This window comes from Panthera tigris, chromosome C2 (genome assembly GCF_018350195.1).
Source record: "Panthera tigris isolate Pti1 chromosome C2, P.tigris_Pti1_mat1.1, whole genome shotgun sequence".
NCBI lineage: Eukaryota > Metazoa > Chordata > Mammalia > Carnivora > Felidae > Panthera > Panthera tigris.
Window position 1 is genome coordinate 82,522,279 of NC_056668.1, and position 21,380 is coordinate 82,543,658.

Consider the following 21,380-nt stretch of genomic DNA (forward strand, 5'->3'; position numbering starts at 1 on the left):
TACATTCACTGAGAATTGCAGTTGATTGGAAGATAATGAATGACTCAGTCCCTAAAACTAGCTGCTGCAGGTGCCCGGTTAGTTCGTATACTGAGCTCTAATCCCCTAGATGGAGCAGGTTTTCTATTGTTGGCCTGACATGTATTCATAATGAATTCTCCCTTGGCTTTTGCTTTCCATTATCAGCTAACGGGGCTGTTCCAGTTTACCGTCAGACTGGCATCCGAGACAGAAGCCCGCTTCACCTCAGTGGAGAGAATCAACCACTACATCAAGGTCAGGCTGAGAAGTCCTTTTACTGTGATGTGACCCTTCATGGGGTCCTTTTGCCCTTTTACTGCCTCAGCTGGATGTGCAGGGAGGATGCTTGTTTTCTCTGCCTTATTCCACAGGGACGACTCTTCAGCATGTGTAGAATGGAGAAGAGAATAGCTTAAGAGTTTCTAAATACTTTTGTGAATTGTGTCTGAGAACGTAGGTTCATCAGCTAACTTCTAAAATGTTCAGAATTTTGTTAGTTCGGTTAAGCTGACTACTGTAACATTTTCTTTACCCTGTTTGAAACCACGTATTGTTTTAAATTTTAGCCTAGTTCACTTGCTCTTAACCAGGGAAGGCCATCGGTGTCCCCCACTGAGCTTTAGGCAGAGACAGATGTGGGCCTCATCGCTGGAGATTCCGATGCAGTAGGTCTGGGGTGAGACCCCAGCTTCTGAAGTTTTAGAAGCCCCCTAGTTAATTCTAAACTGCACTCATAGTTTAGAAACCAGTTAATTTAGTGGATACTGAGATGATCTAGTTCTTCCCACCTTCCCTGCAGTGCTGCCAGGAGACAGCCTCTTGCTGGTGTCCTAGCTGGAACTCTGAAAGCAGTTTTCTATAGAGAGAAGCAGAGTCATGAGTAGTTAGGATTCACAAATTTAACTCAGTTCTCAGGAGTTACCTATTTTGTGAACTGCTCAGAGACTTTATCATTGTTTACATGGGAAGAATATATCCCAACTTCCCAATAATTGACCTACAAGCATAGTGTTAAAAAACTACCCTTTCCATTGAGAACTAGTATATTACGTAAACTGCATTTTCCAGCACGCATGCGTCACTGAATTGTTTTGACAATGAGCCTCATTAATTGTAGGATACTTCTTAAGCTTACAAACTGTTATTCTCAGAATGGCAGATAACCGTCTAATATATCTGCTAATAGCTGTTCCTTATGTTTATCTGTTAGCCTCGTTGCCCAGTGCTCATGTCTGTGGATAATATGTGGGTGTATATACAGGTGTGTAGTGTTTGATTTAATATTGCCGTTGGTGAGAGTCTCTTGCTGGAGAGGTCAGGGTGATGGTCAGCCATACCAGAGTGGACCCTGCACAAACCAGTCACGTTTCTGAGGACTGACTCCACTGCCAGTCCCCAACCTGGATGCCTGTGCCGGCATGGAGTCCTTCCAGCTTGGAATTTGAGACTTCAGTCTCCACCCGCACCCCCCACCCCTACTGCTGCCCAGAGCACCACAGCCCGTGGCCTTCATTTCCCTATGAGGCTATAAAGCTCCATGACTAGTTGCCAGAGAATTTTCAAACATTACAAGGTGGGGCTGTTGGTAACAAAAATCACCCAAGCAGTTACATTGAACACAGCATTTTAAAGCTGAATGGATTTCCACCATTCTCTAATCCAGTCCTCACGATTTATAGATGAGAAACTAAGACCTAGAGTGAAGAAGTGATATATCCAGGTCACACAGCTATTGGTGGCAAACTGGGATTACAGCCCATGTCTCCTGGGGTGACCGATATGTCAGAATGCCAGGATCTGATCAAGTATTTAGTAAATGGTAGTTTCCTTCCTTTGGGTTTAGGCCATTGGCTTTCAAATGGTGGGATCTTGTTTCAAGTAGAATATTTTCAAAGAATTCCGATCAAAACGGCTGTGTGTGAAGAGCCAGTGAAAGGTCTCATGCCCCACCATTAACCTCCAAGGTGGTTTTGTGGAGAAATTCCATAAGACAGAAAAGTGTTTGAAAGCTGCTGTCCTCCCCAAGATGCCGCTTAGTAGCCACTGTAAACTGCTAAGTGAAAAGCTAGTAGCCATTGTGCGCTGTCTGGTTTAGTGGTAATAAGCCCTTGCTCCGTTTCATAGGGCGGGGACAGGGTAGCAGCTGCCTCTGTGTGGCTGCTATGGTTGTCCTGATTTTACTTCTCTTTGAAGGCCTTTCAGCCCCCACAGAATCTGGTCGGTCTGATCCAGCCCCTTCTGTCTCCCCAGACTCTCTCTTTGGAAGCACCTGCCAGAATTAAGAATAAGGCTCCCTCCCCTGATTGGCCCCAGGAAGGAGAGGTGACCTTTGAGAATGCAGAGATGAGGTACCAAGAAAATCTCCCTCTGGTTCTGAAGAAAGTGTCCTTCACCATCAAACCTAAGGAGAAGATTGGCATTGTGGGGCGGACCGGATCAGGTAAGAATGCAAAGGCCTCTGGAGAAACATTTGAACCTATCTGAGTTAAGCTTGGGGCCCATGATTTGCTGTTTTATTGACTATCACTCTCATCCCTTCAAACCAGTTCTGTATTAGATGAGTAATGAGGAGAGGGGTGTCTCTGAAGCCAATTTTCTAAATGTGTTCTTAACTCTGCTTTTGTAATATTTAGTGCTTTTTCTAATCATGAAAGTGTACTTTCTCAATGCAGAACACTTGGAGCATATAGCAAAGTGCAAAAGGGGGAAAAACACCCATAACTCCACTACCCAGAGATAATTACTATTAATATTTTGGTGGGTATCTTGTCAGGCTTTTTCTATCAAAAAAATATGTTTACACAAATGGGGTCATTTTACACACACCATCTCATGAGCTGCTTTTAAGTCTACCAGTTATTTCTCTATGTCAATGAATAGCCTATGACATGAATTCTATGCAGCATGATAGAAAATTCTATTTTATGGATATACCATAATTTATATTTAACCAATCCCCAGTTGTGGGGAATTGAGGTAGTTGTCAATTTTTCACTATTATGAATAGTACTGCAGTGAACATCCTTATTTCTATGAGGTCAAAATACACAAAAAAGTTAAGTTTTCTGTGACATATTGCCAGTGTTGCCTCATATTTACCAGAAGCCAACACAGCTCTAAATAAGGAACCTGTGTCCCTTTGAAGACAGAAATTATTTTCTTAACCTGATATTGATTGCAAAGAAATTGAGAATTGGCCCTCATTTTAGGCGTTCTTCTTTGCCCTTAGTATCATATTACTTATGTGCCCTTTAGATTTCTAGGGTTAAGAACTGAGTAATTCATTTCTTTCCCTTTCCTTCCTGAATAACATTTCAAACATTGAGTCTTGTTTTGTTTTACTAACTGGTGTACCTGGTTTAAGCAGTCTCTCTGGTTTAGTTCTCATTAGCTTTTGGGGCTCCATGCTTCCCTGGCATCAGAACTCTTCCAGGTCTGTTTCTTTCCATTAAAGAAAAAAAAAAAAAAGCCTTGTGTCTTTTCTGGCCAATTTACTTTAAAGAACCTGCTAAGAAGGGAAAAAAAAAAAGCGCCATTTCCTGCTTCCTGCTTGAAGGCATTATTTCACGTCAGAACAATGCAGTTTGTAGGTTTTTTTACACTGGCAGGAGGATGTTCAGCCAAGGAGGGTGGCTGTCCCGAAAGCTCTGCCTATGCTTTCCTCCCTCAAATTCCCTCTGCTACATTGGCTTCCAGGGGTACTCAGCTCCCCTGAAAGCTCTAACTGATGTCCCCCCCTGTGATTCCCTTTGACACAGGTAAGACAGACTGAAGTATTCACTGAGACTTCATTGAGCCATAAGTAGTGACAGAAGAAAAATAAGAAAAAATAAAATAATTATAAATGGCCTGACTTGCAAAATCTAGACTCTAATTCTAACAAGCTTCTACAAAGACTGTTAGACCGGGACTCTGCCATGACTATAGTCAAGGACATCACTGTGAGGACCTCATGGCCTCTTTTACTAGTACATTCCATCAGTGCAAAGGTAGTCTGGATTCAGAGAACCATAGGATCTTCCAGTCCAGGTAGCATCTTTTGTTAAGGTGGAACAACTTGATCTATTTATTTGAGGAAAATTCCTCCCTTGGTTTAGATCTTAAAGCACTGCCTTGACACTAAGAGAGAGTCTCCCTGCCTTCCTTGTATGAGGGTACGGGACCAATAACCAGACCCCCCCCCCCCCCCCCCCCGCCAATTCTGAACAAAGGCATTTACCTATAAGAGGAGAAGGCCTCCTTAAGAATCCTGCTGCGTGGACCCAGTTTCCCAGCTTGTTTCTAGTAGATGCATGTAAGGATCACTGCTTCAGGAAGGTGGACATTTCTCAGGGTCCCCGTTAGTTATTTGACAGGGGTCTGCCCAGGGAACAAATCCAGACAGTGGAGATGTGGCTGTAGACACTGGGGAGAAGGCAAGGATATTTGTGCCCTCAGTGACTGCTAAATAGACAAAGTCATGAAGTTCTCACGAGAGGACTTTCAAAACATGGAGGCAGAAGAAGAGTAAGGGGGGGGTCAAGAACCAGGCATCTGGCTAAGGAAAAGTCGTTGAAAAGCTAAAAACCTGTGGTTCTAAATTTAAACCACGGGTCTGAGTTGCAGAAAGGCAGACCTGACTATGTCTTAAGTTTTTGGAGGGTGGGGGCACTATAGCTTTTTAAATGTTTATATCCTTTGACATAGTAATTCTGAGAATGTCTTCCAAGGAAATCATCTGAGGTGGCAGCACAGTTTGAACATGCCATAACATTATTATAGTATTAAATATGTTTCCAGGGGAGCCTGGGTGGCTCAGTCGGTTAAGTGGCCGACTTCACCTCAGGTCATGATCTCGCGCTCCGTGAGTTCGAGCCCCGCGTCGGGCTCTGTGCTGACAGCTCAGAGCCTGGAGCCTGTTTCAGATTCTGTGTCTCCCTCTCTCTGACCCTCCCCCGTTCATGCTCTGTCTCTCTCTGTCTCAAAAATAAATAAATGTTAAAAAAAAAAATTAAAATATGTTTCCAATGTTAGAGGACTGGTCAAGTAAGCCAGAGCACATCCACATGGTGGAATATATTGCAGCCAATAAAACTTTATTTTGAAAAATTTTTTAACATGGTTGAGTGCTTGTTATATAATAAGTGGGAAAAGGCGATTATATTATTGTATCTCTGGTGTGATCTCAATTCAGAGAAAAAGACTGAAAGGAAATGTATCAAAAATAACAGTAGTGAGATTATAGGAGATTAACATTATCTCCTTGAATTACTTATATGACTTTTAAAATGAAGATTCAATTAAGAAAAGCTATTCTGACCTCATCAGTTTCTCCCTCAGACCTCCTTTTCTATCACAGTTCCTTATCGCAGTAGTTATCTACAGCCACTTACTTACTTAAGCCGAAGCCTCCTTCCCTATGTGTTTACCCCAGAACTTCTTCCGTTCCCAGCTGCTGCGGCAGTGGTAGAAAGGCCTTATCTTGTTTCTCTCTGGGCTGTGATACAGGGACAGAAAAGAGAGAAGACACCGTGTCCTCTGGTTTGCCCCACTAGTTCCTTACTATAAGCTCTCTGTTCTTCTCACTTTGCCTGAGATGCATTTCAGCCTGTGTGCCCACCCCAAAGGTGAAAAGCAGGCCTTTTTCCAATTTACTCTTGTGAAATTCTGACAGTCCCTCAAACTCCTTCTCAGGCTGAAGCTGTGTGATTTAAATATATATGCTTGGTAGCTCTGGAAAGTGCATTTTTTTGCTATTTCTGGCAATCATTTTCTTTTTTTTTTTTCTTTTTTAATGTTTATTTATTTTTGAGAGAGAGAGAGAGAGAGACAGAGTACAAGCAGGTGAGGCACAGAGAGAGAGGGAGACAGAACCTGAAGCAGGCTTCAGACTCTGAGCTGTCAGCACAGAGCCCAATGTGGGGCTCAAACTCACCAACCATGAGATCATGACCTGAGCTGAAGTCAAACACTTAACTGACTGAGCCACCCAGGTGCCCCTCTGGCTATCATTTTCTACATTATCTTAACTAATCAGATGAAATAGTGTTCGAATAGAACTAGAAAATTAGATGATTTTGCCCCAAGAATAAACCAGTTTTGTCTTCACGGAATTTGCTAATTGAGCTACTTTTCTGCATGTCTTTTGACTCCTTAGGGAAGTCCTCTCTAGGGATGGCCCTCTTTCGTCTGGTGGAGTTATCTGGAGGCTGCATTAAGATTGATGGAGTGAGAATCAGTGACATTGGCCTTGCCGACCTGCGAAGCAAGCTCTCCATTATTCCTCAAGAGCCAGTGCTGTTCAGTGGCACTGTCAGGTAAGGACCTGAGCGCCCATGTGCTTCGTGCTGCATTTCGAGGCCAGATGGGCATGTTAGAGCCTCCATGTGGGACTGAGATCTAGTGACCTCTAGTCTAGTGCTTTTCCCACCACCCTGTGCTTCTTACTGCAGAAGTGAGGGGCAGCTCCCCCGCACAAGCCACCTCATTAACGAAACAGGGCCCATGGGCCCTGCAGCATGGTGGTAAAGAAGTCAACGAGAGGGGCGCCTGGGTGGCTCAGTCGGTTAAGCGGCCGACTTTGGCTCAGGTCATGATCTTGCGGTCCGTGAGTTCGAGCCCCGCATCGGGCTCTGTGTTGACAGCTTGGAGCCTGGAGCCTGTTTCAGATTCTGTGTCTCCCTCTCTCTGACCCTCCCCTGTTCATGCTCTCTCTCTCCCTGTCTCAAAAAAACAAAACAAAACAAAACAAAAAAAAAGTTAAAAAAAAAAAAAAAAAGAAGTCAGCGAGACCTGGGCTCAGATCTCTGCCCTGTGACTAAGTTACCTGAACATACCTAACTAAGCTTGTTCCCTCATCTGTAAAATGGGGATTAAAAAACTTTTTTTGTTGTTCATTTATGTATTTTTTGAGAGAGAGTGAGAGCCCACACACGTGGTGGGGAGGGGCAGAGAGAGAGGGAGAGAAAGAATCCCCAGCAGGCTTCATGCTCAGCGCGGAGCCCAGTGTGGGCTCAGTCTCACCAACCGTAATACCATGACCGGAGCGGAAATCAAGAGTCAATGCTTAACTGACTGAGCCACCCAGGTGTCCCAAATGTGGGGATATATTAAATTAATATTATTAAATTAATTAAATGTGGGGATGATCTTCATTGTGAAGGTTGGATAGGTCCATATAAATTATATAAACACTGAGCCTGGCAAACCGTGAGCATCCGATGAATAGTAGCAGCTCATCAGCCTCACTACCATCATCCTTTATCTTCCTCCCACTCCACGTTGTCATCTCCCCTAGCTATGCTCCAAGTTGCAGTTCTCGTGATGGTTTTCTGACCTTATTATTCCTCGTGTTTTTTCTGCCTCTGGAATGATGCCTCTCTGAAATCTGCCAGGATGCCTAAGATAAAATTCCTCTTCTCAACCTGTTAAAATAGTAACTAAGAAGGAAATAATATTTAAGCCCAATATCTTTCCTTATAAATTATCCCACCCTTGCCCTTAGCTTTAAGCTTTTGCCTCCTGGAAACAATGGCTTTCCATAATCCATGTCCATTTCTATTCAAGTTGCCTCTCCTTTGAACTAAAAATATCTTTAACTATATAGTTGACCTAGATTGGACTTCTTTCTTTTTTTTTTTTTTAATCACTCTGAAAGTAGTATTGCCATTTCTTTCATTTTTAGTGGTCTTCAAAATAAAAAAAATTGGTACCAACTTAATTTCAAATAACCACAGACTTATCTTTAAAATCAGGTCCCCTCCTTGGACGCCTGGGTGTCTCAGTCAATTAAGCGTCATATTCTTGATTTGGGCTGAGGTCATGATCTCACGGTTCGTGGGATTGAGCCCTGTGTCCGGCTTGGTGCTGACAGCACAGAGCCTGCTTGGGGTTCTCTCTCTCTCTCACTCTCTCTTTCGCTCTCTCGCTCTCACTCTCTGACTCAAAATAAATAAATAACCATTAAAAAAAAATGAGGTCCCCTCCCTTTCTTCAGAAATGGCACCTGAACTCACTGATTCAAAGAGGTTTGGTAGATAAAATGAATTCTCTCCTATATACATGTAGGGTCAACACTCTCGGGTGTGTTTATTTTGGCATTTTCTCTAACCACCAATGAATTTGGGCAGCGTAGAATGGATCAGTCGTTCCCTTTAGGAACTGAGATAACGAAGTCAAACAAATGTCAGAAGAGAATTAGAATTTATTGAAGACTAGGGTCTAAAATTAAGAAATTGAGAGTTGTTGCCAAATCTGCTCTTCCCTCCCATAAATCTCTCCATTTTTAGATGCCACAAGGAATGCCTTTGAGAATATAATTGGCCTTACAATTTTTGGCTCCGGACAAAAGAACCATTTTTTTTTTATCATCACTTGGAAAAACATTAAGAAACAAAGTGTGTTAAACTTGACTCTGTTAAGGACACTGCCACTGATATGCCTCACGTTTTATCTCTAAATTTTACAGCACTTCATTTGGGGCTGTGAATCAGGGGCTTCTAGAGTTGATGGTTCAGTGCTAGCTTTGGCAGCACATATGCTAGAATTAATGGTTAAGAACTGACCTGCTGGCATGGCAGCTGGTATTTGTAAACCCTCATGGAAGTGCAGCTTTTCTGGGAGTTGAGGCCGTTTGTTACCAACTCCAGAGACATGTTGCTGCTTGATGGACAAGCTTATGGCTGGTGTGCTACTGCCCTGAGTTTTTAGTTATTGTGCTCAGAGTGCTATTTGGGCAATCCACTGTACAAATTTAGGGAATCCTGTAAGTTTCATTTTCTGCCAGCTGTAATTTTGGCTTTTTAAGTCAATAGTAGATGCTGAGGTGAAATTAAATCACAGACCTATGATATTCTTCCTTTTATCTTCTCAGGTCTTACATAAGACCAGGTTTTATCCCAAGGAATATTCAGTTTTTGGTGTTCTTTTGCTTTCCTTAGACTATTAGAAAGCCTGGGGCGCCTGGCTGGCTTAGTTGGTTGAGCGGCTGACTCTTGATTTCAGCTCACGTCATGATCTGAGGGTCATGGGATCGAACCCTGCATCAGGCTCTGCACTGAGCATGGAGCCTGCTTAAGATATTCTCTCTCTCTCTCTCTCTCTCTCTAAAATTAAAAAATAATAATAATAAAATAAATTTTAAGAAAGGGTGTCCCTTTCCTTTTTTTAATTTTTTTTATTTTGATAATCTTAGTCCCTGTGGAACTTGGGATTTCCCAAAAGCTCCTTAGTGTAAACATCAGAAAGTAATGTGAAGTCTAGAATAATTGTATCAAGAACACTAGATGTTATCTAACATTTGCTGAAGTCATTCCAGAGAGAGGGGATATATGGGAAATCTTTACCTTCCTCTCAGTTCTGCTGTGAAGCTAAATTGGATCTTAAAAAATTATCTTTAAAAAAAGGGGGGGGGGAGTCATTCTGTGCCAGATACTGTTGCTCTAAAGAACAACAGAACAGTATGTGACAGATGTTGTCCAAAGCATTTTAATTGTATTAATTCATCAAATACTCAAAACCCCATGAGGTAGGTACTATTATTATGCCAACTTTATAGATGAAAAAAATGAAACCCAGAGAAGTTAAGTAATTTGCCCAAAGGTAGGAATCTGAACCTGGGTTGTCAGGGCTCTTATGTGCCACACTCACTGTTTTGCCTCCTGAAGCTATCACAACACCTGCTAATAATCACGACCTTGGGAGGTATCCTGTCTTTCCAAAAACCAGAGTTAGACCTGCTTCCTCAGGGGCCTTACTTTTAGTTACCTTTCTTTTCTAGCATCTTCAAAATCTCATCTGATTCCAGATTTGTACAGGCTTCGCTTATCTTGAAAAAAGAAAAATATGCACTCTCTGCTATTCTCTTGAGTCTTTTTCATTTACTCTACATTCCCCATATCTCTTTTTCCACTTCTAGCCTTTTTTCTATCTAATTTTACTCTTAACAACCAGTCCATATTTCTGAATAACTATCTAGAGCTCTCCTTTAGCTTCCTGATAGCAGAAGAAGGTCTGCAGGTCCCAAGTCCCCTGCTCTGAGGCCCCAGGCTGCTCAGGAGCCCCCTCACCCCCACCCCCACCATGGCAGGACGGTGTGGCGTAGCAGTGTCTTCCCATGTATGGGGGCGGAGGGGACTCCTGTATCCTCTCACACTCTCAGAGGTACTCTCAGCCTCATTTAGCCATGGCCACCAGGCAAGCTTAGAATACTGCTAAAAATAAAATATGAAAGACCAAAGATGAAAATGCACTTCTGGCAGCATTAGGACTCCAGGAGTTCTTTTTTTTTTTTTTTTAATGTTTATTTATTTTTGAGAGAGAGATGGTGCTAATGGGAGAGGGGCAGAGAGAGAGGGAGACACAGATTGGAAGCAGACTCTAAGCTGTCAGCACAGAGCCTGATGCGGGACTCGAACCCATGAACTGAAGATTACGACCTGAGCCAAAGTCAGACACTTAACCACCAGAACCACTCAGGTACCCCAGGACTCCAGGAGTTCTGACTATTACAAATAGGTGTCTTCATTCTCAGGTGCTTTTTTTCTCCAGCCAGCCAGCCAGCCAGCCAGCCAGCCAGCCAGCTACAACTTTTGATGTTGTGCATGCGCAACTTTGCTTTCGCTTCTGTTTGTGGCTTAGACTCGGGGCCATCTGGCTTCTCTAATGACAGTGTATTTTTTTCTATTCCTGACTGAGCTCCCTGTTGAGATCAGTCTGGTCTGTCTTAATGTGTATGTACACCACCTACTGGTGTATGTAAATATTCCTTATATATCTGGAGCCCATTGCTCAGCCTTCAGCGGCTCTGTCAGCTGGTGTGATGAGCCTCAGAGGGTTGAATGTGGAGCCTACCCATGTGTCCACTGAGTCTTCACCCACAGACAATCCGTTGGGGCAGGCTCCTCAGTGAGCAGGTAACTGTATCCCTTGTGTGCATACTCTGTGTCTGATAAGAGGTATGTGGTGAACTTCCTAGGTGTATTTGCTTCCTAGGGATGTCACAACAAAGCGCCACAAATTGGGTGGCTCAAAACAACAGGAATTTATTGTCTCACAGTTCTAGGGGCTAGCAGTCTGAAATCAGGGTATCAGCAGGATCATGCTTCCTCTGATCCTTCCCTTGTCTCTTCTACCCACTAGTGGTTTGCCAGCGATCTTTGGTGCTCCTTGGCTTATAGATACATCGTTCCAATCTCTGCCTCCATTGTCACCTGGCCTTCTCGTGACCCTCTCTCATAAGGACACCAGTCATGTTGGATTAAGGGCCCACTCTACTTTGCCACTCCAGAATGACCTCATTTTAACTAATTATACCTGCAATGACCCTATTTCCAAATAGGGTTACGTTCTTAGATACTGAGGGATAGGACTTCATGTCTTTTTGGAGAGGACACACTTCAACCCATAACAATAGGCATCACTGTACTGTTTTTTTCCCTAATGTTTTATTTATTTTGAAGAGCAGAGAGAGCATGCATTCATGCGTGCATGCATATGCAGGGGAGGGACAGAGAGAGGGAGAGAGAATCCCAAGGAGGCTCTGCTGGCACAGTGCTCAAATTCACGAACAGTGAGATCTTGACCTCAGCTGAATCAAGAATTGGACCCTCGACCAACTGAGCCACCTAAGTCTCCTGGACTACCTTCTTCTTTAAGAGATATGCCCACAGAGATAATAGATATTAGATGGTATGCTTATAGAAGATTAGTCTTCCCCATCCAGACTTTTCACAGATAGGACTTTATCAGAACTCTTTTGAGCCTGGTATTCAGGATCCTGGATTATTGTGTCCACTTGGAAAATGCATTGAATATATGAATCAGAAAGCCACCAAGCATTGGAATGAGACAGCTAATGTGTCCACATGTACCTTGTCTATTTAACAGCTGCCAGTGATTGAATGTCTGCCTTGTTCCAGGCACTGTAGGTATATTATCTCTAATGTTTACAGTAACTTACTGAGTCATGTCACTATATCCCCATTTTATAGAGCAGGTCCGAGACTGAGGAGTAATTTGCCCAAGGTCATGCAGATGGTAAGAAGCAGAGTGGGGATTTGAGCCCAATCTGCCTGGATTCTGTGTACTCACACCCTCCCTGCATCATACTGTTCTTTGCCTCTGTGATTACAAAAAATGCTTAAATTGTGACACACTAATGCCTCTTACCAGGAAGTCAAATAAGAATGTGTGTTCCTTTATTCTTACAACAAATAGTAGACAATATACATGGGTTTCAACAGTGAATAAGATCCAGACAAGGATGCTGATCTACTGGGGGAGACAGACAAATGAACAGAGAGACAAGTGCTTTTTTATTTAAGATGGGGATAAAAAAGTGAGGGAACTGAAATATAGAGAAGTTAGGCTAACTTGGTCAGGGTCACACAGTTGTAATAGAAGCTGTACAGGAATCAGCAAGTCTGGTCCCAGAACCCTTTCTTTTACCAGTGTCTCTCAAGCAAAAGGGTGGGGAGAGGTGCACATGTTCAAAGGGCATAAGAGAGCAGAGCCAGTTAGAGTCTCCCAGCAGAGTCCACAAGTGTCCCAAAGGGATGAGCGAGATCGGTGCCAGCCTGTGCTTCCTCCTGTCAGGTGGAGTTCTGGGATAATGTCCTGCTTGCGTTTATGTGCCTGGAATTGCTAACCCCAGGCATGGAGACGGATGTGACACAGAGCTAAAGTTTTCCCAAAGACTTTCCTATTTCCTGTATGCCAAGTATAATTTTATGGACAAAGCAAATTATACCTAATACCTTTCAGGTTACTAGAACTATAAATGTCATGTTTAGATGGAGACAAGGCACTGCAAAATTCATGTAACATCCCAATTTCTATCAATTATCTGTTCCACCCCACCACTTTACCCTCATCCTCTAGGACAAAGAGCTGATTCCCCTGTCTTTTAAGATTCCAGAAATGTCTAGGCCAATTTTTTGGTATCATCCTTGATGTTCTTAAGGCAGATACTATTGGTACAGTAAGCAAGAATAGTCCCCAGCCTGCTTTTCTGTTCCAGTAAATTCCTTCCTCTTGAGTTGCTGTTCACGCTCTTCTTTCTCCTCTACTGGATCAGCTCCTCCTCCTGGTCAGCCAGCTGACCTCGAGTCCCTGTTCAGTGACAGGCTCTCACCCTGGTGCATCAGGATGTTTTTCTAAGTTTGAACATACAGAGAGATGTATTTCAACATGTATATGTCGAAATGCTAACGGTGTTTGTTTCTGGGGGGTCAGATTAGAAGTGATTAAAATGTCAATTGGCTTTGGTTTTGTGTTTCACATATCTGTATTTCTTAATTTTTCTGTAACTAACTTGTATTATTTACATAATAAAAACAATAAAAGTTAAATAAAGTTTTATAAAGAAGACAGAGAGGCGGTGCCTGGGTGGCTCAGTTGGTTAAGCACCGACTTTTCATTTCGGCTCAGGTCAGGATCCTGGGGCCGTGAGATTGAGTCCTGCATCTGGCTCCATGCTGGCACTGTGGAGCCTGCTTGGGCTTCTCTCTCCCTCCCTCTGCCCTTCCCCAACTTGAGCTTATGTGCACGCGCGCGCTCTCTCTCTCTCTCTCTCAAAAATAAATAAACTTAAGAAGAAGAAGACAGAGAGGTCTGGCCTGTTCCCATGTATGATCCTATGACAGATAACCTTTGCAGGATGGTCACTTACATGTTGGATCATTGTGAAATTCCTACTGTGTTTCTCTCCAGATCAAATTTGGATCCCTTCAACCAGTACACTGAAGACCAGATTTGGGATGCCCTAGAAAGGACACACATGAAAGAATGTGTAAGTAAAGCACAGAGGGAGCACTTTGCTGGAAATCTGGGGGCAGGGGGGGAATGCAGTGACACGTGTGTCCAGCCTTGCCTGTTGCTCTATTTCCAGGATGTCTGTGAAATCCTATGAAGGAGCACTTTAGATAAGGCTTCCCAGGCATTTCAGAAAGGGCATAAAAGTTGATATCTCTGGACCATGGTCATATTGCCCTTTTGCTCCCTATTGATTAAAAAAGATATTAATGACAACCACTCAGATTCTGTAATGCTTTTAAGTTAATTTCTATTGTATTCATCATGACAGTATAACATGTTTTTGAAGCATCTGAATACGTATCAAGTCCACAAAAAGCATGCAGCATGCATATGGAGTCATAGACTTCTTGGGGTAACTCAGTATGTACCCTCCCAAGGCCACAGGTGATCCCCTTGACCTGGAGTTGGTCTCTCATGCCCCTGAGTTGAGTAAAGCTCTGGATCCCCTGCCCTGACTCAACTAGATCAGCTGTGCCTTTATCACTTATATATTGACCTTCCTCAAATAATTTCATTTGAAGAGTAGGCTCAATAGCTTATTTTAAAGGCAAATTTAACAGCCATGGACCTATAGCTTTGAAATTCAGAAAGAGTGATCTCTTTGCATGACCATATTTTCAGAACCAAAATTAGGGCCGCCACCGGACAGGATTTGGGGACATGAAAATACTGGAATTTCTAGGACCTTTTAATGGTATGAGGCTAACAGAATAATCTATCTGAAATATGGAATGTCCTAGAAAATGAGAGTCCTTGGGGTACCTGGGTGGCTCAGTCACTTAAGCGTCCAACTTCAGCTCAGGTCATGATCTCACGGCTTGTGAGTTCGAGCCCCATGTCGGGCTCTGTGCTGACAGCTCAGGGCCTGGAGCCTGCTTTGGATTCTGCATCTCCCTCTCTCTCTGCCCCTCCCCCACTAGCACTCTGTGTCTCTCTCTCTCTTAAAAATAAATAAACATTAGAAAAAAATGAGGGTCCTCGTACATGTGATCGTAACACCTGTACCTTCTTTCCAGATGAGCCAGATTTGTGGCTAAAAATTGTTTCATCTATTTCAGAATAATTTATTTTTGCTACTGGAGTTTTGACAAAATTTAGTATAGTTTTTGTTTATTCGTTGGTTTTTTTTTTTCAAAATTTACTTTTGGACTCTTCAAGTCCCGACCTTCCTTTCTCCTTAGATTGCTCAGCTACCTCTGAAACTTGAATCTGAAGTGATGGAGAACGGGGATAACTTCTCAGTGGGGGAACGGCAGCTCCTGTGCATCGCGAGAGCCTTGCTCCGTCACTGTAAGGTAGGTGGTTTGGTGAGCGGTGGGGAGGAAGAACAGCCTTTCTCTGTCATAAGAGAACCAAAGGCATTCCTGGCACGAAGCCCAGTGGAGCATTTTAGGAGCGTGCCCAGAGAGGCTTCTAAATTAACCTTGACACGATCTGGGTATACAAGTGTTTTTGAGCCTTCAGACTTCCCTGAGCCTTTAATTTCCAAAGGTGACTTTTGTTTCTGACCAGTGAGTAGCTGTAGTACTGTTGGAAACCATAGACTTGGAGATATCCAGGCCATCAGATCCAGTCGCCTTGTTTTGTAAACCAGAAGAGGAAGATCCAGAAAGATGTTTTTCCAAGTCACAGAGCAAGCAGGAGCAAGCATTTTGTTAGATCAGTATTACACGCATTTCCTTTTATTTGTGGAAATGAAGGTGAACACATGGGTTTGAAGTTGTCTCCGTTCTAAGCAAAATGGTTCTTTTGCATATGTGTGTACTTACTTAGGAAAAACAGATTACGGTTTAAATAATAAAATACATTTTAGTGAAACCTAGATTAAGTAGAATGCTTAGGAAGAAATTGGTTGGATCTCTCTTTCTCCTCTCTTCTCTGGCAGATTTTGATTCTAGATGAAGCCACAGCCGCCATGGACACGGAGACAGACTTACTAATCCAAGAGACTATCCGAGAAGCATTTGCTGACTGCACCATGCTGACGATTGCCCATCGCCTACATACAGTCCTAGGCTCCGATAGGATTATGGTGCTGGCCCAGGGACAGGTACTGAGCCCCTGAAGGACCGTGGCTTGGCATGTGGCCTTGTCTGGGAGGAAAACTGGCCCCTGGCAGGACTGGGCTGATTGCCATCTCAGGGCGATTCTTAGCTTTCAGATAAACATCCTTAGCAGCTCTAACCTGGCGGCTGCATGGAGGGATATAGCCCCCCCAATCAAGAGATTGAGTAGGAGCACTCTTCCTGGGTTCTCATTATACTTTACTACCTGCTTTTTTGTTGCTTGTAAAAGTGACACTTTGACTTAGGTCAGAAAGCATGTGTTCATACTAACTCACTCACGTAGGCAGGAATTGCCCGAGACATATTGAGACCAGCCACCTTCTGTTTGCTCTCTGCAATCATGTGGTGTTGCCAAACTTCTCATCTGGCTGTTCCAAACTTTCCCACAATCTGGCCCAGCCTAGCCGCCTTCATTTCCCCCTCTCTCCTTGCAGGTGCCGGTGGCTCTAACCAGTCTTGCATACCCTAAGCTGGTTCTCTCCTCTGTTCTTCCCTCACTTGGTTCCATCTACCTCCAGCACCTTTTCCTCTTGTCCCCTCGCCCACATCCCTACATCTGTCTGCATACAGTCTGCCTGTCTCTCAAGAAAGACATGGCTTAAATGCCCTGATTGCCTCTGCCACCTTAAACTGTATGTGTACCTCTTCTGCCTCCTCTGATGGTAACTGGCTAATGCTCTTTCTCCCCTATTAGACTGTAAGCTCTCTAGAGTCATGGGTCATACTTCATTCATCTTTGGGTCCCTGGCAGGGCTCTGTACTATGTTCTTTGCACATGATAGACGTTAAGTATGTCACTTAAGATGTTAAGCAGATTTGTGTTGGCCGGGTACCTCCTTTGTGTGCCCCTGGGATGGCAGCAAATTGATGGTAGCAGGAACAAGCCAGTTACGATATGTAACTTGTCTTGTGTTATATGAGACAAGTTACCATAATACCACTTTCTACCATAATAGCCACTTTCATTGGATGTTTATTATGTGTCAGGCACCGCAGTAAGTGCTTTTATATACTGCCTCTCAATATATAACTAATCATCACAACCTCTGAGAAAGCTACAGATATTTTAACCCTACCTTCCAGAAGAGGAGACAGGCTCAGGGAATTTAACCTGTCTCCAGTCCGCAGGAAGGGAGAGTTGGAGGCAAGGTAAGCCAGTGACTCCAAAACCATGCTTTCCACTACTGGACTGCACTATCCCTCTATTTGTAGAGAAGTACTGAGAAAAACATCTAACACTGCAGATTTAGTCTGGGCTTCACAGCTTGGTTTGAGAGGACATAGGGTTAATGATTTTTCTCCTCATATTGAAATTATGTTAACATTAATGGTCTTTTGTTACCATCTTTGTTTGCATTATCCTAAATGTTTAGTGAGATTCTGTTACACATTGGATATACAGAGCTACTACTCTGTACATAGGTATTAAATAGAATATAATGAAATAAAAGTAGATGGGACCAAGAACACCTTCTGGGAAATTCTTTCTTAAAGACACACATGCACACCACTTTGTTTCTATGAGTGGCTCAATGTTTTGGAATGGGGATTGATTGGCTCTTAATGAGGAACTCTGTCCTTCCCATCCCTTAATTTTTGTGTTCATTAAAATTCCTTGTAATTTTAGGAAAACATGGAAAAAAAAAGCATAAAAGCAAAAATAAGTCATTTACGCCCCCAGGGATAAGCATCATTAATACATTAATTTGCACCCTGCCAGCATTTTTCATGCCTGTATGCACACAGACTCCAACAGATAGGATGTGCTTTGCTGTAGACACACAATACCAGAATGAAAGAGGCTTGGATGGCGGGAGTTCATTATCCCATGGCAGGAGGCCTGATGGTTGGTTATTCAGCAGCTCAGCAACGTCAGCTTCCAGCCAGCTCCTACCTTCTCTCCCCCTCATGGTGCAGGATGTCTGCTCTAGCTCCCAATGTCATATCCTCACACAGGCAATCCTGTGGAAGGCTTTGTCCTTATGTCTGTATCTAGTGGGCAGGACAGCCTTTCCTAGAAGCACCGCAGAGACTGCTCCTTGGTCAAGGCTATGCCCCATGTCTTGGCCCTGTAGCAAGAAAAGCTGGGAAAGTGAATATGTGACATTTTCTGCCTCTATGGTGGAAGGCAGGCTCTGCCAGCATATCATTCAGTTTTTTGCTACAATATGATTTTCAGTGGCTACACTGAAGTCTGTCATAAGAATGGATAATCGACTGGATGGATCCCTTACTTCCTTTTTTATTCCACCGACCCAGTATTTTGGGCTGTTCTTTTTCCATCATCGGGTTGGGATCAGTTTGTATAACAAGATGAGATTTGCCTGCTATGCCGTTGACTTGAGCTGTAATTTATTCCCCCCACTGAGATTTATGTGAAGGAAGTCTGGATGTCTTTGTCCCTAACCTTTCCTTATACCCTAGTTAGTAAAAACAAAAAACCAAATGCAGAACCCATTTGGGCGTGGCAGGACTGATCAAAGTGTCACTGCGATTCTTCCCCAGGGGGACTTGGGGTTTGCCCCCTTCCTGGCAGTGGTCCTCTGAATGACCCCAAGTGATGTGTCTCTTTCCTTTGCAGGTGGTGGAGTTCGACACCCCATCAGTCCTTCTGTCCAACGACAGCTCCCGGTTCTATGCCATGTTTGCCGCTGTGGAGAACAAGGTCGCTGTCAAGGGCTAACTCCTCCCTGCTGCTGCCACGTCTCTTTTCCTTGGAGCATTGCCATTCCCTGCCTAGGGCGGGCCCCTCATCACGTCCTCCTGCCGAAACCTTGCCTTTCCCAATTTTATCTTTCGCACAGCAGTTCAGGATTGGCTTATGTGTTTCAATTTTAGGGAGAGTCATATTTTGATTATCGTATTTATTCCATATTCATGTAAACAAAATTTAGTTTTTGTTCTTAATTGCACTCTAAAAGGTTCAGGGAACCGTTATTATAAATGTATCAGAGGCCTATAATGAAGCTTTATACGTGTAGCTATATCTATATATAATTCTGTACATAGCCTATATTTACAGTGAAAATGTAAGCTGTTTATTTTATATTAAAATAAGCACTGTGCTGATAACAGTGCAAATTCCTTTCTATCATTTTTGTACAGTTTGCTGTACTAGAGATCTGATTTTGCTATTAGATTGTAGGAAGGGTAGCATACTGTTCTTCAGCTGGTGGTTTCACGGTGCCGGGTTCTCTGGATGTCCAAAAGGAAGATGTGTGGCAATAGCGGGCCCTCCAGCGGCCCCCTCTGCGCCTCCGCCCAGCCACTCCCAGGTGGGGTAGAGGGGGCGGCTGGAGGCCATGCAGAGCGCCGTGAATTCTCAGGGCTCCTGCTTTCTGTCCTGTTGTCATTCACTGTTTCTGTTGGGAGAGCAGTGGGGTAAAGCCCCAGACCCCTTTTCACTCCCTCCGTCGGGAATGAGAATCACAGAAGAGCATTCCTCGGACAGGGGGCGTTTTTTTTTCCTGCCTTCCTCTTTTTGCTGTTGTTTCTTAACCAGAATCAAGTCTATTCCGAGTGTCCCACTGCCTCAGGTTCCTAACGCTGGCCACTGCACAGAGCTCTCCAGCTCCTACACCCGCTGGCTCCAAACCCGGGAGCCAGCTGCTGCTTTCTTCGGTGGTACTTTTTCATTTGCCTGGTCCCACGCCTCCACGGTTCAGTGACAGGGTTCAGGAGTTTGTGGGTCTGTTCTCTCTCCCTGCAGTTGTCACACAGTCTCTGTCTCTCTCCAAAGTCTGCGACTTTAAGCAGCTCTTGCTAATCAGTGTCTCACACTGGTGTAGAAGTTTTTTGTACTGTAAAGAGACCTACCTCAGGTTGCTGATTGCTGTGTGGTTCCGTGTGTTCCCGCAAACCCCCTTTGTGCTGTGGGACCAGTAGCTCAGGTGGGCGTGGTCGCTGCTGTCATCAACTGAATGGTCAGAGTTGCATGTCGTGACCAACTAGACATTCTGTCGCCTTAGCATGTTTGCTGAACACCTCGTGGAAGCAAAAATCTGAAAAAGTGAATAAAATTATTTTGGATTTTGTAAAACTCTTGGTGTAGAAAATAGTTTTCTGGGAAGGGAGCAAGATGTCTTTGTAGTGGCTTTGGTGTACAAGAGCCTTGGATCTGAATATCCAACGAGGGAGTCACGTGCCAGAAAGACCCGTAACGGAGTGGGCTGGTTGACAAGGGGGGCGGGGCCTGGCATGCCTGGAATCCTCTGTGGTGGGCTTTAGTTCCTATAGCCTGTGTTCTTGGGCATGGTCACCAGACAAAGTTCCTGTGGGACTAATAAGAGGTGCGGAAGGGCAGGGTGAATGGCTGTGGGGAGGTGGGAAATTGTGGTGAAGTAGATTTCAAATGAACAGTTAGCTGAGAATTCTCAGCAATTCAAACAATATGCAATCGCCCTTTCAGCCAGGTCATTCAGGTTAACTCATTGAGAATTAAGTACCATTCAAAAGGTACTCATTCTAAAGTTTCTCGATATATTGTGTTGAATGCAGCCAAGAAAGCTTTTAAACTATTTGTAGTGGCTCTGCTGACCACCAGCGGAAATCATATCTTAAGCCTAGCCATTTGTGTAAAAATTCAGCTCCTTGGGGCTCCTGGGTGGCTCAGTCAGTTAAGCATCCAACTTCGGCTCAGGTCATGATCCCACATGACCTGTGAGATCGAGCCCTGCATCGGGCTGTGTGCTGACAGTGCAGGACCTGCTTGGGGTTCTCTCTCCCTCTCTCTCTCTCTCTCAAAATAAATAAACTTTAAAATTAAAAAAATTCAGCTCCTTGTCACGTAGCAAGTGCTTGGTAGGCGTATGTGGCCTGGACGGTGCAGGTATGGAACATTCCCATCATTGCAGAATGTTCCGTTGGATAGCACTAAGGTAAACAGCCACGTTTTTTGATTCCCTGAGTTTACCTTCCAAGAAGGTGACAGAGTCAGCAAGAAGAGCCCCTACACGGTCACCCTGTTGAAGCCCCCTGCTGCATGCGACCCTTCCTCCAGTGTCCCTCCTTTTGGTGCTGTTCTCTTATCTCTCTTGGTCTTTTCTCACCTCCCTCTCCCTGCTTTGCCCCTTAAATGGAGACGTTTCCTGCCTTTTCTCTCCTGAGTGGATCTTTCACTCTTACAGGCACAGTGACATACCTTCAGCTGCGGGCTTGGCCTGTCTTAGCGCCGAGCATCGCCACTGGCGTCCTCCAGGTGCCTCAAATAGCCTCTCGAAAGTCTAACAATGCTCCCTGTCTTAATTAGCAGTCCCAGGGCCTCCTTAGTCTTCCAGGCTAGAAGCCTTGAATTATTTCTGCTCTCCTGTCTCTTCCCAAATAAATTCTGTCATTCCAGGTCCTACATATCACCACCACCACCCCTTTCTCTCTCTCTCTGCCCTAATTAAGGCCCACCTCCCTTCTTTTTTCATATTGTAGCTACAGCTCATAACTAGTCTCCCTGCCTCATTGTCCTTCTACTGCCCAAATGCTGACCAAAAATGCAAGTTGGTCAAA

The 21,380-nt window shown here is 44.0% G+C and overlaps 1 protein-coding gene across 4 annotated transcripts in view; it reads left to right on the plus strand.

Moving 5' to 3' along the window:
• The window catches only part of ABCC5 (ATP binding cassette subfamily C member 5), a 79,752-nt gene extending 59,832 nt beyond the window's left edge, over nucleotides 1-19,920 (plus strand). For all 4 annotated transcript variants that reach the window (XM_007077551.3, XM_042998571.1, XM_007077552.3 and 1 more), the window contains 7 exons: nucleotides 187-276; nucleotides 2,272-2,461; nucleotides 6,158-6,317; nucleotides 13,711-13,789; nucleotides 14,997-15,110; nucleotides 15,701-15,865; nucleotides 18,463-19,920. In XM_007077551.3, the coding sequence (XP_007077613.1) occupies nucleotides 187-276; nucleotides 2,272-2,461; nucleotides 6,158-6,317; nucleotides 13,711-13,789; nucleotides 14,997-15,110; nucleotides 15,701-15,865; nucleotides 18,463-18,564 (900 nt within the window). In that variant the 3' untranslated portion in view covers nucleotides 18,565-19,920. The remainder of the gene's footprint in view (nucleotides 1-186; nucleotides 277-2,271; nucleotides 2,462-6,157; nucleotides 6,318-13,710; nucleotides 13,790-14,996; nucleotides 15,111-15,700; nucleotides 15,866-18,462) is intronic.
• The last annotated feature ends 1,460 nt before the right edge of the window (nucleotides 19,921-21,380 follow it).